General features: G+C 44.9%; 1 protein-coding gene across 1 annotated transcript in view; it reads left to right on the top strand.

Moving 5' to 3' along the window:
* IQCG (IQ motif containing G) overlaps window positions 1-13,005 on the top strand; it is a 17,585-nt gene extending 4,580 nt beyond the window's left edge. Inside the window, exons 3-9 of the mRNA XM_031555051.1 lie at window positions 93-221; window positions 1,691-1,772; window positions 7,215-7,376; window positions 8,265-8,339; window positions 9,874-10,005; window positions 10,615-10,716; window positions 11,311-13,005. Coding sequence (XP_031410911.1) covers window positions 93-221; window positions 1,691-1,772; window positions 7,215-7,376; window positions 8,265-8,339; window positions 9,874-10,005; window positions 10,615-10,716; window positions 11,311-11,448 — 820 coding nt within the window. The 3' untranslated portion in view covers window positions 11,449-13,005. The remainder of the gene's footprint in view (window positions 1-92; window positions 222-1,690; window positions 1,773-7,214; window positions 7,377-8,264; window positions 8,340-9,873; window positions 10,006-10,614; window positions 10,717-11,310) is intronic.
* Window positions 13,006-13,853: the final 848 nt, after the last annotated feature.

Here is a 13,853-nt window from a genome sequence, read left to right as displayed (position 1 = left end):
AAAAAAAAAAAAAATCATTGATAAAGATGGCAGACACTGTGGTATCAGTGTACACCTATAAATTACTGTTGTGTTCATTTTCTCTCTGGCAGGCAGTATGCGAGTGATGTAATTACAGCCACTATGAAGAAGATGGAGGAATCAGGAACATTTGATAGCCTAATAGAAGCTAATGGGAGAGAGAAGGCAAAGAAAAGCAACTTGAATGATATCCTCATCAGGTCAGAGTTGTGTTCTCTACTTTTCTGATTAGTGGTTTGGAGCCAAAGCCCATTTTCCCCCCTTATACCATATACAAGGAAAACAAAAACAAATCCTACATCAAGATATGGATTCTTTTTCAGCTTGAATTATCTGAGTACTTCACAAATTGCATTTGCCCTTGGAGAGAGAAATAACTGACTGTACTGATGCTAATCTGACCTGGGAATTGTCTGAGCTTGGACCACAGTGGACACCAGCATCTGCATTAATGCAAACACTGCTCCGTATCAATTAAAACATAATGTGATGTAGGACTTTTCTGACCTTCAACTCCTTGTCCCCAGAGGAAGCCAGAGTAGCAAATAATCTGTTCAAGCCAGGGTCAGCAACATACGGACTTCAGGTTATACGATGCCCAGGAGGATCTGCTTTGACCCAAATGCTAATGTGCTCCCTTTTTCCAATGCAGGGCTAGCACAGATGGTGGCAGAGCCAATTGTCTTTTGAACACAAAAGCCACCTCTTCCAGCATCTAAAACCAAGGGATTTATTGTTTTTCCAAGGAAGGGTCAGAAAGCAAAAAATGAAAGTAGCAGTTGCTTGTGGAATCACTATTCAATACTAGAGTTAGAAAGGGGCATACAACTTATCATCACTAAGGAAATAATAATTTTTATTCCATTCTATCAACCATATCTAAGCACTGTGTTATCTGTTCTGCTATACATTCCTTTCATTGAATACACTTGATCTGTATTTAAATATACCATATACTTGTCTGGTTTTGTGTCAATATACCAGTCTGAAAGCAGTTTGCAATAAGGCTGGGACTCCTTATCAGGAACTTCTGTAGTAGAGTTACCCAGCTAAGTACTCCCAAAATGAAATGCATGTTTGACTGTAAAGTGGGGATAGGGTACAAAGCCTCAGGCAGCAATTCTTCTTACTGGCTTTAGATCAAACGATAAGCATAAAAGCTTGGGAAAGCCCTCAAAGGAAAGTGAAATAATGAGACCTACAACATTATTGCATCCTTTTTGTTTTAAACTGTTAAACACCCCTGTAGGTTTTGGCTTGGTTCTCTAGGTTTCTGCTTCACTTTCCCTTTCATTCCCATCCTCCCTGCTTAATCCATACATCCCTTCTTTCAGGATTTACTTACCAAGAAGTTACTAGATTTGGTGAGATCTCTCTCTGACCTGAAGACATACTGCTTTCAACACTGAAGTTCAGAGCGAAGAGATGAATGCCTTTTCTATTCCTCAAACACTGGAAGCAGCTGCAAGCGTTTACTCTGCACTGAAGCAGGGCAAGCTTTTCACTTCTTTTAGTTCAGCTCTAACAAACTCACTGAGTGAGCAGGTTATTTGGGCAGTGTTCAGCTAGGTGCAGCAATGTATAAAGAGTCTGAAAATTCTCTAGCTAGGTACACAGCTCTTGTTTTTCTTGATATTTCACATAACTGTATTCTCCCATTTTCCTTCAGGGAGGAGGAAGGAAAGAAAGAGATCAAGTCACTCCAGAAACAGCTGCAAGATGTCAAGAAAGAAACTGAAATAGAACTTCAGGTGAGATTACTTAACACTGGGCATCGTGCCAGGGGGAAGTGTGTTAGCAAGCTTGCTCCTGCTGCCCAGGAGCTAGCACTCAGATGAGAGGATGCAGCATACATAGCAATCCATCATTTAAGAATATAGAAGCAGAATAACTGCAACACAGATTTATAGTCTGAATATAGTTATTAATGAATTTAAGAATGCTGTTCAATGCTATTCAAGCAGAAACTCAAAGTGCTTATAATTGTGAAAGGCTCTGATGAAGTCAGAACACCTCAGAAACAGTGCTGAGGAAGAACACTGCAAAGCATGGACGTGAGTGAGTGCTGCTACAACTGCAGCCAAGAGATTAGCTGCAGACAGCAGGATCTAAGGTTCTGTCATACTTAATGATGCAGACATGACACCTGGCACAGAAGAAAAACTGACAGTGAGGGATTAAGAAATAAAGTGTCAAAAAGGCATAAGGACAAGCCATTTTTCCACCTGCAGTTTTGTCAGAGAAAAATATCATAATTTTCATCTATTTCCTAGGCTTCCACATATAACAAAATCCCAAATACACAAGCCCTATGCAAGGGCAGGTCAATGTTACTGCACACACCCCATCAACTTTATCTGTGTGGAAAGCTTCAGCCTTTCTGTCTGCAGCACGTGAATTGTCTGTGCATGCATAATAGATCAGGGGCATTCTGGACACATCAGACTTGCTGCACAAGAGCAGATCAATTTAATGGCATATCCCTGGTCACTGTGATGCTTACCAGACAGCTCAGACCATGCATGTTTAAAGAGTAAAAGCACTCAGCTCGGTGAAGAAACATGCAAGTTTAACCTGTTTCTGCTGAGGTGAGGAAAAAGAGCGTGAGATGAAAAACAAGCTAAAGAAAGGCAAGGTCAGAGCTATACAAGGCTTGAAAGAAAGAAGAATCTGGCATTTGGTTCATTACAGAGGAAGAGGAAAGCAAGGCATCTGAAGAAAGACAACGCATCACTAAGAATTTTGTCCTTGGACAGAAGAGTGGCCAACAAGCCAATAAACATTTGGCTGCACAGAGGAATTTCAAGCTGCTGACATGCTGCTGAAGTACAGCTTATATAAGATGAAGGTTTTATGTTGGCAGCCTGGATGCACGTGTAGTGGAAGGTTTAATTGTAAATAACTGGATGGTTCTAAAAACAGGAAGGATCTACTGACACTGGAAATATGTACAGCTATCTACGTGCACCAGAAGTCCAGAGGAGATATTAAAACAGAACAGCAGAGAAGAAAGCAGGAATGTACAAGATTGGAAAATTATCTTACGTCAGTCCTCATCTACCAGCAGAGATCTTGGAAATGCGGAACGTACACTGGGAAATGCAGCAGGATGAAAAGAGCACTAGAAATAAACTGTGGACGTAAAAGAAAGGAGAAAGGAGTCACTGAAAGATGTGGAAAGATAGCAAGTTAGGAGGAATACCAAGAAAGAACAGTTGTGGAAACTGAAAGAGGAGTGAGGGATGAAGTGCTCTTTTTTTTTGGTGTGCACTATTTTTCTCCCTATAGATTCGAACCCATCCTGGCACTGCACAGTCAGCCCTGGTGTTTGTCCTGCCTTGCACCTCTCCTAGCTCTAACAGTCATACAAATGTGTAGCTCCCACGCTGAGGACATGCTCCTCTCTGTGTCCTTTTAGTACTTTCTGCTAATTTGATTCTTGCTTTTTGCCTCATCAAATGGGATCTGCACCCATCTGGGATTTTAGTTTTATGTTTCCAGCTTAAAAGTCTTTTCCTGGGCTTCCTTATAGCTTCAGCTTTGATAACAAATCAAAGACAAGACTACTTTCAAGTAGTGCTTTCCTCCTGTGCCAAAAATAATGGTGTCTCACTTTGTCTCCCAAGGGAGAATAATTTCTATTTGCTTCATATGGGATTTTCCCATAGGCAATTTTACAGACACTTGCAGGATTTGTCACCTCGCCAACTAATTAGGAGCAGAAATACAGCTTGCTGATTTTGGAGTATTTTGAACAGTAGCAATATATAGGCCTTTAGACAAAAGCCTACATGGTTGTCTCCAGTCCAGTGGCTGAGAACACAAAACCAAGCAAATCTCATCATGGAACCAGAAAAATGTGGTCTTTGCTTCACGCATGTTGTTTGTGTGTATTTTCAGCCTTGCTATTTCTTAATGAGATGCTAATTAAAGCTGTATTAGCTGGCTCAGCTCATTTTTCTTTCTAATAGAACACAAATCAAATGCTAAATGTTTTCACTTATTTTGTTTCCTTTTGGAAAACACTGTTGTCTCGAAAGCTGCTGCGATGAACAGTCTGATGTTAGATCTACTCCTCCGTGTCACTTGGCTGCAGGAATTCTGTTTGCATCTACAGTGTTTATTTTCTAACATGCAGAAAAACATGCAGGTTCCTTGGAGCAGTGATGACATTCTGTACAAACAAAAATGTTGATGTTGGATAAGATAATGTTTAGAAGAAAAACTTAAGAGACGTTACCTTTAAATTCTTGCATTGCTATTCACTCAGATGCTTTTTATGACCTGTAGGTTTTGTGGTAAACTCATACCCACACACTGCTCTGTGTTTACACTGGAGAAATGTACCAGATGACTCCAGTGGAAGGCAGGAGATCTGTGATGGTCCTGGGACCACGTCAGCCCCCAGAGCAGCTCAGCAGGATGCAGAGCTGCTGCAATAGAGCCAAACCTGGAACCATTCAATGCTATCTAGTTCAGCTCCCTTGCAATGAAGATGGACGTTACAAATCATCACACTGGGAGGCCGGGTGACCTGTCAGTCCTGTCGTCCTTCCAGCTGAAGCATCTCTGGGGGTTGTGCAGCCCAGGGGTGTTCTGGCAGCTGGGACAGACGTGTCTGTAGGGCTGCATGCTGTGCTTTCAGGGCCTGCAAGTCCCGGCTGCAGCAGGTGTGTAGATCTAAGCATATCTTCAGGCTTTGCAGGCTAAGGTTGTACAGCTGCCAGTGAAAAGCTCATCCACCCTGAGCATGGAAGCAGGAAGGCAGGCAGCAAGGCACAGCGCAGGCTCACCAGCTGCCAGCACATAGCTCCTGTTTGCTAATTTTGTAGCCAGCTGCATTTTAAGTGACTGCAAATATTCATTGCTGTGGAAGAATGGAGAGATCTAGGGGGCACTTGCAGGAGATAAACAAAAGTAAGTGAAAACACAAAATGTGCATACTTTGTCCAGCAAAGTACTGTTGCTTTTGCCACCAAACAATGTTTTTTGGTCAGAATTCTATGGTGCTGGCTAACAGCAGCAGACAGGCCGCTGAGCTGGTGTCTGTGAGCTGAGAGATCTGAGAGAACGGCTTGTTTGCCTGCTAGCAGAGCAGACTGGCTGGTAACAACTATTTCCTGGGTTTTGATCTTGCTCTCTGCCAGTTTCGTGATAGTTCAGGACACATGATTTATGATTTTGCATTGCTAGTTTGGCAGATTCAAAGCTGAAGTCATCCCAAATAAGCAGCCCAGAGGTTTACTGCATTAGCTGTGAAAGCACGCTGTGTCCTCGTAGGGCCCTTTGCTGTGATAAACCAGAAATGAATAGATGTTAACTCTTTTTCCCAGCCCCTGCCCCTGAAGTTCAAGGCACAGCACAACCACAGGTGGTTTCCATGGGCTGGGGGCAGCAGCTGCATCTGCTGTGTGCAACCTAACACCCAACACGCCCCAGCCCTGCAGCTCCAGCCCCATCAGCTGGGCTGCAGTAGCTGCCCACATGCCTGCAGCCCACTTTCCCTCCAAGTGAATGCATTTCTGTAAACACCCACAGGGTTTTGCATTTCGCTTCCCGTCTGCTTTGCATTGTGTAATCAAGCCCCCAGACTCCCACTTCTAATGAAGACGTTTTGTAACACCAAATCCAAACCACAAACATGCCATACAGCAAAGAAAACAGAGCAGACGAGCTCCCTTCCTGGCTGAGGCCTGGGGCTCTGAAATCAAAAGTGGTTTTTCCTCCGCTTTATCAAAATAAGAAATAAAAAATTGTGTTCGTGCTCTGCCCCACCTCTCTGAATTCATTGTAGCCTACATGAAAAGCCTACAGAAAAGAACCCTTCTTTTCTGACCTGTTTCCAGACCCTTCACAGATAGCACTGCAGCACTGACTTCAGCAGCTGAGCCTCAGGGCCACAAAACCGGTGTTTTCCTTTAGCATCTCCTTGATCTCTATGCCAGCCCTGCAATTTAGACACGCTTTCACCACAATACAGCAAGGTAGCCTCAAGATAAAGTGCTTTGGTCACCTCCCATGTCTGCTGAGTAGGAGCACAACTGTTCCCAGCACCCACCAAATTTCACATCAAGGAAAATAAAAGCCGTTACCGGAAACCTGAATGGGGCATGAACAGGTCAAGTCTGTAGCTGTCTGCAGTCATATGATGATACGGCTGTAAAAAAAGATCTGATCTTGGAAATCTTCAAAATATTTTGAATGCTTGACTTTGAAAACCACCAAACAGCATCAGCCAAGTCCTCTAATTTTCAGGAGCCTTATAAATACACTTTACTGTTCCTGTGTCCTACAAGGGGTGCAGAGGGAAGGATTTTCCTTTTAGCTGTTCCAAACACTTCTTATAAGGAAACCTTTCCAAATGAGTCATGCTGCAAAGGCTTTTAAACATAGCAGTATTGAGCTGGCTTCTTCCTGTGGCATTTTTCCATGTTTACACTGTTAAGGAACGCAAGGGTGCTTCAGAGACAAGATATGTGGGCTTCAAACCACGTACATGCCAGCACTTGGTATTTCATCTTCAGCTGCAAAGTTTGGCTGCTGAGCATCAAACCCATCACAGCGTGGCAGGAAAGCAAAGAGAAAGGCTGTAATGGAGCAACTGGGAGCCAGACCAGAGGCATTACGGTTGGTCTTGCATAATTGCACGGGAGACTTTGATGACCTTTTTAACTAGCAGTGCAGTTCTACATGTTACAGGAGGTTCATCCAAGTTGCAGGCCTAGATTTAATGAACTTTTAACTGCTATTCAAAGAAACTGATTAAAAAGGAGTAAACAAACTCACAAGGTGCTGGGAGCTCAGAGCCAGCTCTCCTTGGCAATCCTTGCTCTGACTGAGTGCTCTTATGAAAAAATGGACACTATCTCCTTGATAAGATTTCAAGAAAGAACCACTGAAACATATGAGCAAGTTGAGATTTACATTTTTATCTGCTCCTAATCTGTGTTTATACAGTTGCTGCAGAACTAGGGGAAAAAAAAAACCAACAAAATAGCAAAGCCCAACAAATCCAAGGAACAAAGTATACTTGAGGAAACAAAACTTCAGCATAGGTGAGGCTGAGGTATTGCTCTCCTGCTACAGGCAGTCACTCACTTAGACTAATCCAAGTCACTCACAAAGCCTAATCTCAGTGGCTGAAATTATTGGACTGTTCTCATGCTTCTTTTGCTTATTGTCTCCTCTCCTAGAACCGAGATAAAGTGATTCTCTGCCTTAAAAATGAGCTTCAACAGATGGAAGCCAAAGCAGACATGGAGCACCGCTACATGAAGAAACGCACAGACCTCCAGGTGCACCAAGTCCAGAAGAAGTGCAGCAATGCAGAGAACAGACTGAACAAGGAAATTGAGGTAAACCATTCCCCAGTGCCCTTACTGAAAAGCATCTGTACCTAGCAAGGAAAAAGTCACCTCAGCAGGTTGTGTGTAGGTGAGGACAGAAGGACTCAGCACTATGCTGGGAACAATCCTTGCTTAGCAAGATCTTCCTCTGCTAGGGTGCTGGCACTGCCTCTGCTTGTCTGGTGCCCCACTGTTACATCATGTCATCCTTTTTCTCTAAAACCGCAAGCATCCTTGTCCCTTGGAATTACAGCTGAAGCACAGTGAGCTGCACAGGCAGCATTTCTTCAGATCTGTGGAAATGGGATGGAGAATGAACCTTTTTATTGAAAAAAATAACCACCAAAGAAATGGAAAAAAAACTCACCAGAGCCACTGTCTGTCTTCTGCACAGAGGTGGCTGTCCTGAGTGCTGCTCTCCTGGAGGAAAGCTTTATCAGAGGGTTTAGGTGATGACAGGATGTTGTCTGCTCCTGGAACCATCACATGGATGCAATACTTTCTGCATCAGGTCCCAAACAGGAAACATGAGGCGAAGAACTTTATTTGGTTCCTTTAAAGGTGATTTCAAGCTAAATGGATTTGTTCTAAAATATATTCTTTCCTATTCATTTTAATGCTAAAAGTTCATGCTCCACTTGTGTTTGAGAACTGCCCAGCAACAGGAGAACTGGTAAGTGCCACAGCAGGAAGCAGGATCGTGAGGCCATTCCTCTTCCCCTGCATTATGTGAACTGTGAACATTTCATGCACAGTCATTTGCTGGCAGTGCTGTGAGAAGCTTTGAGTCCTCCCTCCATCCCCTGATGCCCAGGCTGCTTTCCATTGTTTGAATGTATCAGGAAAGGCAACCAGCACATGTGTTGTCTAACATTTTTCTGTCTGCATTGATCATAGGATTTGAAGAGGAAAACAGATGAGGAGATCCGAGTGCACATGGAGATTGAAAATTTCCTCAGGCATTACTACAAGGTCTGTGTGACTTTTCCTGTTAATGCTTAAACTGGCAACCGATAAACATTACATTGATTAGTTTCTAAAGAAAACCAATTATTGCTCCATCAAACTCACCAGGTTCCTGATGGTTGCTGGTTGGATTACTACTTCCCCTCAAGCCCTAATTAACCCAGCTGTCCCATATTTGTGACTTGCTACATTTGGATATATTGCCTTAAAATTACTGTTCATAGAATGACTGGCATTGTTTATTCCAGAGTTACAGCTTTTCCTTCCCTCAGATAGCTGCATTCAACTAATAGGGATTTTGTTTAAACCATCTTTGGAGGAACTGGGATTTCCAGCAACTCAGTGAGGAGTGCTCTTGCACAAAGTTAGGGTGTCCATTTTGCACACCCAAGTGTTGCACAGTGGGAACATTAAGAAAGAAAGGTCAGAAACTGACAGCCTAATTAAACCTTTTCTTAATCTAAGGATGAACCGGGCCTGAATAATTGCTAATTCACGATTATTGTACCTGACTTGAGCAGCAAACAACCATGACTGTCCCTCTGCTGTTAATGCAAAGGTTCAGAGCTTTCCCATGGTCGACAGCAGTGCTCCTAACAGTGAATAGCACTGGTGGGCATCTCGTAAACCGTATGACCAGAAGAAAACCTGTACTATTGCAGGGTACCCAACATCACTGCCTGCTTGTAATTTAAGAAAAGAGTACAGTGCAAAAAAAGTGCTGTGTCTTCAGAGCAGTTAAACTGTGATCTCTGTATTCCAGAACCACAGTTTGATCACTGCTTCAAAGTGCAGGGACTTCCTGAGCACAAACCTCTCTGCACTCAGCAGCTGGTGGCTTTGCAGTGGCCCACACAGATGACCATGCCCTCCATCTCCCTTGCACCTCCAGCTGTGATGCAGTCACAAGATTGATGCTTTCCCTCAGATTATTTTTCCATTCAAGCAGCGATGGCTGTTGCTATGGTGAAGTTAGTCTTGAATGGGAGGAAGTCATCAGTGTGGTGGTTTCAGAAACACCTGCCATCCTATTGATGAGTGAAACAAAACCAAGTTCACAACCTGAGAAAGCACAAACTGCTCTCCCTTGGGACCTAATTGCTGGTGCACTAAGTTTAATCCAGAGCGTGGCCAGAGAGTCAGGATGTGCAGGATAAAAGCTCTCTCACTGTGAAACACTGTCTCCTAAACTCCTCTTCCTGTGCACACACATGAAAAATGGCTTCTGGTCGTCATTTACTTCACCAGGATTGTGCACAGATGTAACCCCCAGTGCATCACCATTCTTCATGCATCTCTGAAAGCCCAATCTAGTCTGTCTTCATACCCAGGCCAGTGCTGTTGCCCTCATGGTGGTCCCCAGCAAGTTATCATTACTCCTAGTGTTGTGATCCTTTCAAGGCTTAGGTGAGAAGGAAACACAGACCGTGCAGATTTGATGGGATTCTTAGCAACATCCTGAGAGCAGGCATGTCACAGCAGTAAACCTTTCCCCTGCCACTCTTTGTACCCTGCTAAGCCTCACTCTATCCCATTGCAGAAGGTGGAAGAGAAGCTGGAATACTGGGTGGACAAGCATGAAAATGACACGGACGCTAAAGATAAAGAACTCAACGCCCTAAAAGAATCAAAGGCAAAGAACCTGGAAATGCTGCAGAGATTTGCCAGTGAGGTAAGACAGCAGCAGCAGCTCAGTGCTGACCCATGCAGAATTGCATCCTGCCTTTTTTGTACCGTCAACTGCAGGACTCTGATTGTAGATACACAGGCAGAGCGGAGCGGGCAGCACAGAGCAAAGTGTGTAGAAAAAGGGGGGCTAGAAAAAATTCATTTATAGGCATTCCTTATTGTCACTGGTCTGAGAAGCTGAGACTGAGTTAGATGTTCCCCTGCTTGCGGGCTCCATTTTCACTCTGTATGCTGTCATCTCAGTGTCCCAAGTGTTTTCACTCATCATCTGCTACCTATCCTGGGGGAACATGGATCCTTCCTACCAACATCTGTTGCCTGAGACCCCATCAGACAGCCATTTTACAGCACAGGATCAGAAGGTTAATTGCACACAGGCCATGAGCAGTTTCACTTTGGCAGCAACTCTCAGTGCCTTAGGACTGATGGTGGTAATGAGCAACATTTGCCATCTGGATTCAGGGAAGATCAAATAAAGGAGGTGGGGGAGGAAGGTCTGTGTTTACCCATTACCTGTGGGCTGCCACAGGGCTCCTGGTGCTCCCTGGATATGTTTTTCATGTGACTGCTGAACTCCTGTGCCACTCTGCAGTGCTGGACGTTTGAGGAAGCCATCATCGCTGACCGGGCACAAAGAGAGGCTGAAAGACGAAAACGAGAACGGGATGCCCTGGAGCTGAAGAGCATCCTGAAGGTAAAGGGGAGCAAAGCTGAGGCATTGCTGCTCCACCAGCAGCTTGGAGTTAATTACTTGCACCACAGGTATCGTTCAAGCAGAAAATGGCTTGAGAAAGTTGGCTGGTGTGAGGTGGCACAAGTGAGGGACAGATTCATAGAATGGCCTCGGTTAAAAAGGACCATAATGATCATCTTGTTTCAATCCCCCTGCCATGGGCAGGGTCACCAACCACTAGACCAGGCTGCCCAGAGCCACATCCAACCAGATTAAACTTGTCCCTTTTCCTGGGGCAAAGACAAAGGCAGCAGCTATCTGCCTGGGTTAAGGGTTAAGAAGGGAACAGAAGACAAAAAGCCCGTCTCTTCAGATGATCCGGGGCCGTGCTCATCACAGCAGCCACCTCTGCATGGGTGACACAGGAATGGAGTCACAGAGCTGCTCCCTTCCTCTTGCCACCAACAACAGATGCCCTTGGCTTACACATGGACACGTGGCCCAGCTGCTGCAGCGTGGGCCAGAGGTTCCTTCCTGCAGCTGGGGAGTGCAGGAGATGCTCCGGCCATTTTGCTGTACCAGTTTCCCCCTGAGATCTCTCTCTCCTGCTTCCAGCTGCAGGCCTGGTGGAGAGGTACAATGGTCCGCAGAAACCTCGGCCCCTATCAGAACCTCCGGAAGGCTCAAGAGAAGAATCTGTTAAATGAGAAAGGCAAAAAGGAAAAACCTGGAGCAAAGAAAAAGACGCGCTAAGAAACGTGGCCACAGATGTACTCCAGGGCCTCTGCAGGGTAAGGCACTGCTGTGTCCAGCAGCACAAAATAAACCATGGGATAGAACCCAGGCTATTCTGGAGAACAGAGTTCATGATGCACAGTTAAGGTGAAGCTCCTGTAACTTAAGACCCTGAACGATCTTTGTTCAGCAAAAACACCGTTCCCTCAGTAGAAACGGAAACTGCATTAAAGCAATGAGAAACATGATATCCTCTGAAGTATTTTATACAGCTAATGAGTAATTCTGCTAACGGCTCAGTAACTCACCAGCATGAGATGCTCTGCCCTGAGAACCTCCTCCGCAGTCCCCCAGAGCACGGTGTTGGCTGAAGCGATGGGGTTTGCTGTGGATCCGGCGGCTGAGTGGGGCAGGAAGCCAGGTCACCCACATCTGGGCTCAGGCAGCGCTCGCCCCGGTGTCAGTCAGCATTAGGTCGAGCCAGGGGAAAAATGCTGACGGTTTGCAGTGTAAACACGAGGGCAGTCAAAGCACGCAGGTTTCCATTCCCACAGTACTGCAGAGTGTCAGCACATAGACAGAATAGCTCTAAATGCCCTCCCACAGAGGGAAGCAGCCATGGAAAAAGACAGCTGATGTGCCACAGCCGTACCCACCACCCTGTTTGCAACACCCGTGCAGGGAGACCAGGCAGCAGGCAGGGTACAACGTCCTGCTTTATTTAACTGAAAGGGCAGCAGCCCTTTCTCTGACACCACTGTCAGCCACATACAGTGCGCAAAGCAAAATCAGCCCTGGGGCTGAGCTGGCTGGTTTCTAACAATCATACAGAGAAGAGAGCTCAAACCATACAAACCAAACTGTGCTTTTTGTGACCATCCTCTACTAGCCCTATGCAAACATCCTCGTGTCCAGGCTAACCTGTGCCAAAAGCTCTGAAGTTCAAGTAGGATGACTGAGATCACGAGCAAAGAGCCTTTGGCTCAGGACTCCGTCTGAAGGGAAGGAAGGCAGGCACCAGCCCCTGGCTGTTGGGCTGAGCTGACTGTCAAGGGAGTGCTGACATTTCAGATGCTTTAGACAAACTCTAAGTTGAAGTATGGATATTACTACTGGAGTGCTGCTGGTTAAACCAGAATGCACTCCTATTCCTGGTACTTTCAGCTAAGAAAAAAGTATATAATGGAAGGATGGTCTCTCTCTGGTTTATGCTGAATTCTAGGCACACTTCAGTAATGCAATCAAACAGCTAAAATCTGAAGCACGACATTGGCTTGTGTCTTCACCTGCTGTTCAGCAAACAAAACATAATGTAAATCACAAAGATCAACCTCAGCCTCTGCCGGGCTCCCCTGCAGCCCAGTTCCCAATGTCAGGGTCACACAGCAGCTCTTGGGGTTCGTTAAGGGCCCAGAGCTGCAGCGAATGAGGCAGTAGGAAGTTAACACTGCACCAAATCATGAAATAATTCAACCATTTCACAGCTCAATCTCTCAAACAGAAAACAAACACCCAAACCCACAAACTGCATGGACACAGCAAAGCCTGCTTCCAAAATCAGCAAGCTCTATGCCTGTATTTAACGAGGAGGAGATATTTTTTCTTCAAAAATAAAAAATATTCAAAGCAACAGTAGAACCACGTTTGTTATTCCAGTGTTAAGTGCTGCTGAAACCTCAAGTCTGGCCACTGGGTGATACAGGCCGGTAAGGTGGGCACAGTTTTTCAACCTGCCCCAGCCCACACCAACTCACGCCCTCCAGGAACAGCACACTCGCTCTTGCCTGAGCTCTGTTCATGCTGCCATCCATTCAGCTCCTCTGGGCTTCTCCGCTGTATTTGCTGCTGCCTCAGTCACTGCTCTCCTTGTGAGTCTCATGGGGCTCGGTGAGGAATCAGAGCTGGCTGCAGTTCTGTGGCCATACAGCTGCTGAATGGACAGCTGAGTGCACACAGCCTGCGTGCAGCACGGCTACGAACTGCAGAGTGAACCCAGGACAGGATGAGGTGAGGAGGTAGAAGGTGAATACACACCTGGCACAGAAGGTGGGACATCCATTCACACGACAAAAAATGGCAGGCAGAATAGTTCATGTAAGTCTTAAAACTTTATTTCAAATTACCCATGGTTTCCTTTTATATTATTCATGTGCTAGAAGTTCACACTACTGGCAGAATACAGGCAATTTAAAATAAAGTGTACAATATCCAAACATATTTATATTTAACAGACATAGAAATTATGGAATGTATTTACAGACGTACAGCATGGGATGAAGCCTTAAAATCCTTTATTAATTACACGTTTACACTGCTTTCAGAAGTAAGAAAATTAGATTGCTTTGTAAAACATCACGATATCTATACAAAAAGGTTTTTTAATGTCTGAATTCACTTTAGAAGACCTCTGTTCCTAAAACACT

The sequence above is a fragment of the Meleagris gallopavo genome, chromosome 11 (assembly GCF_000146605.3).
Source record: "Meleagris gallopavo isolate NT-WF06-2002-E0010 breed Aviagen turkey brand Nicholas breeding stock chromosome 11, Turkey_5.1, whole genome shotgun sequence".
Lineage (NCBI taxonomy): Eukaryota > Metazoa > Chordata > Aves > Galliformes > Phasianidae > Meleagris > Meleagris gallopavo.
This window is presented reverse-complemented; position numbering and strand designations above follow the sequence as displayed.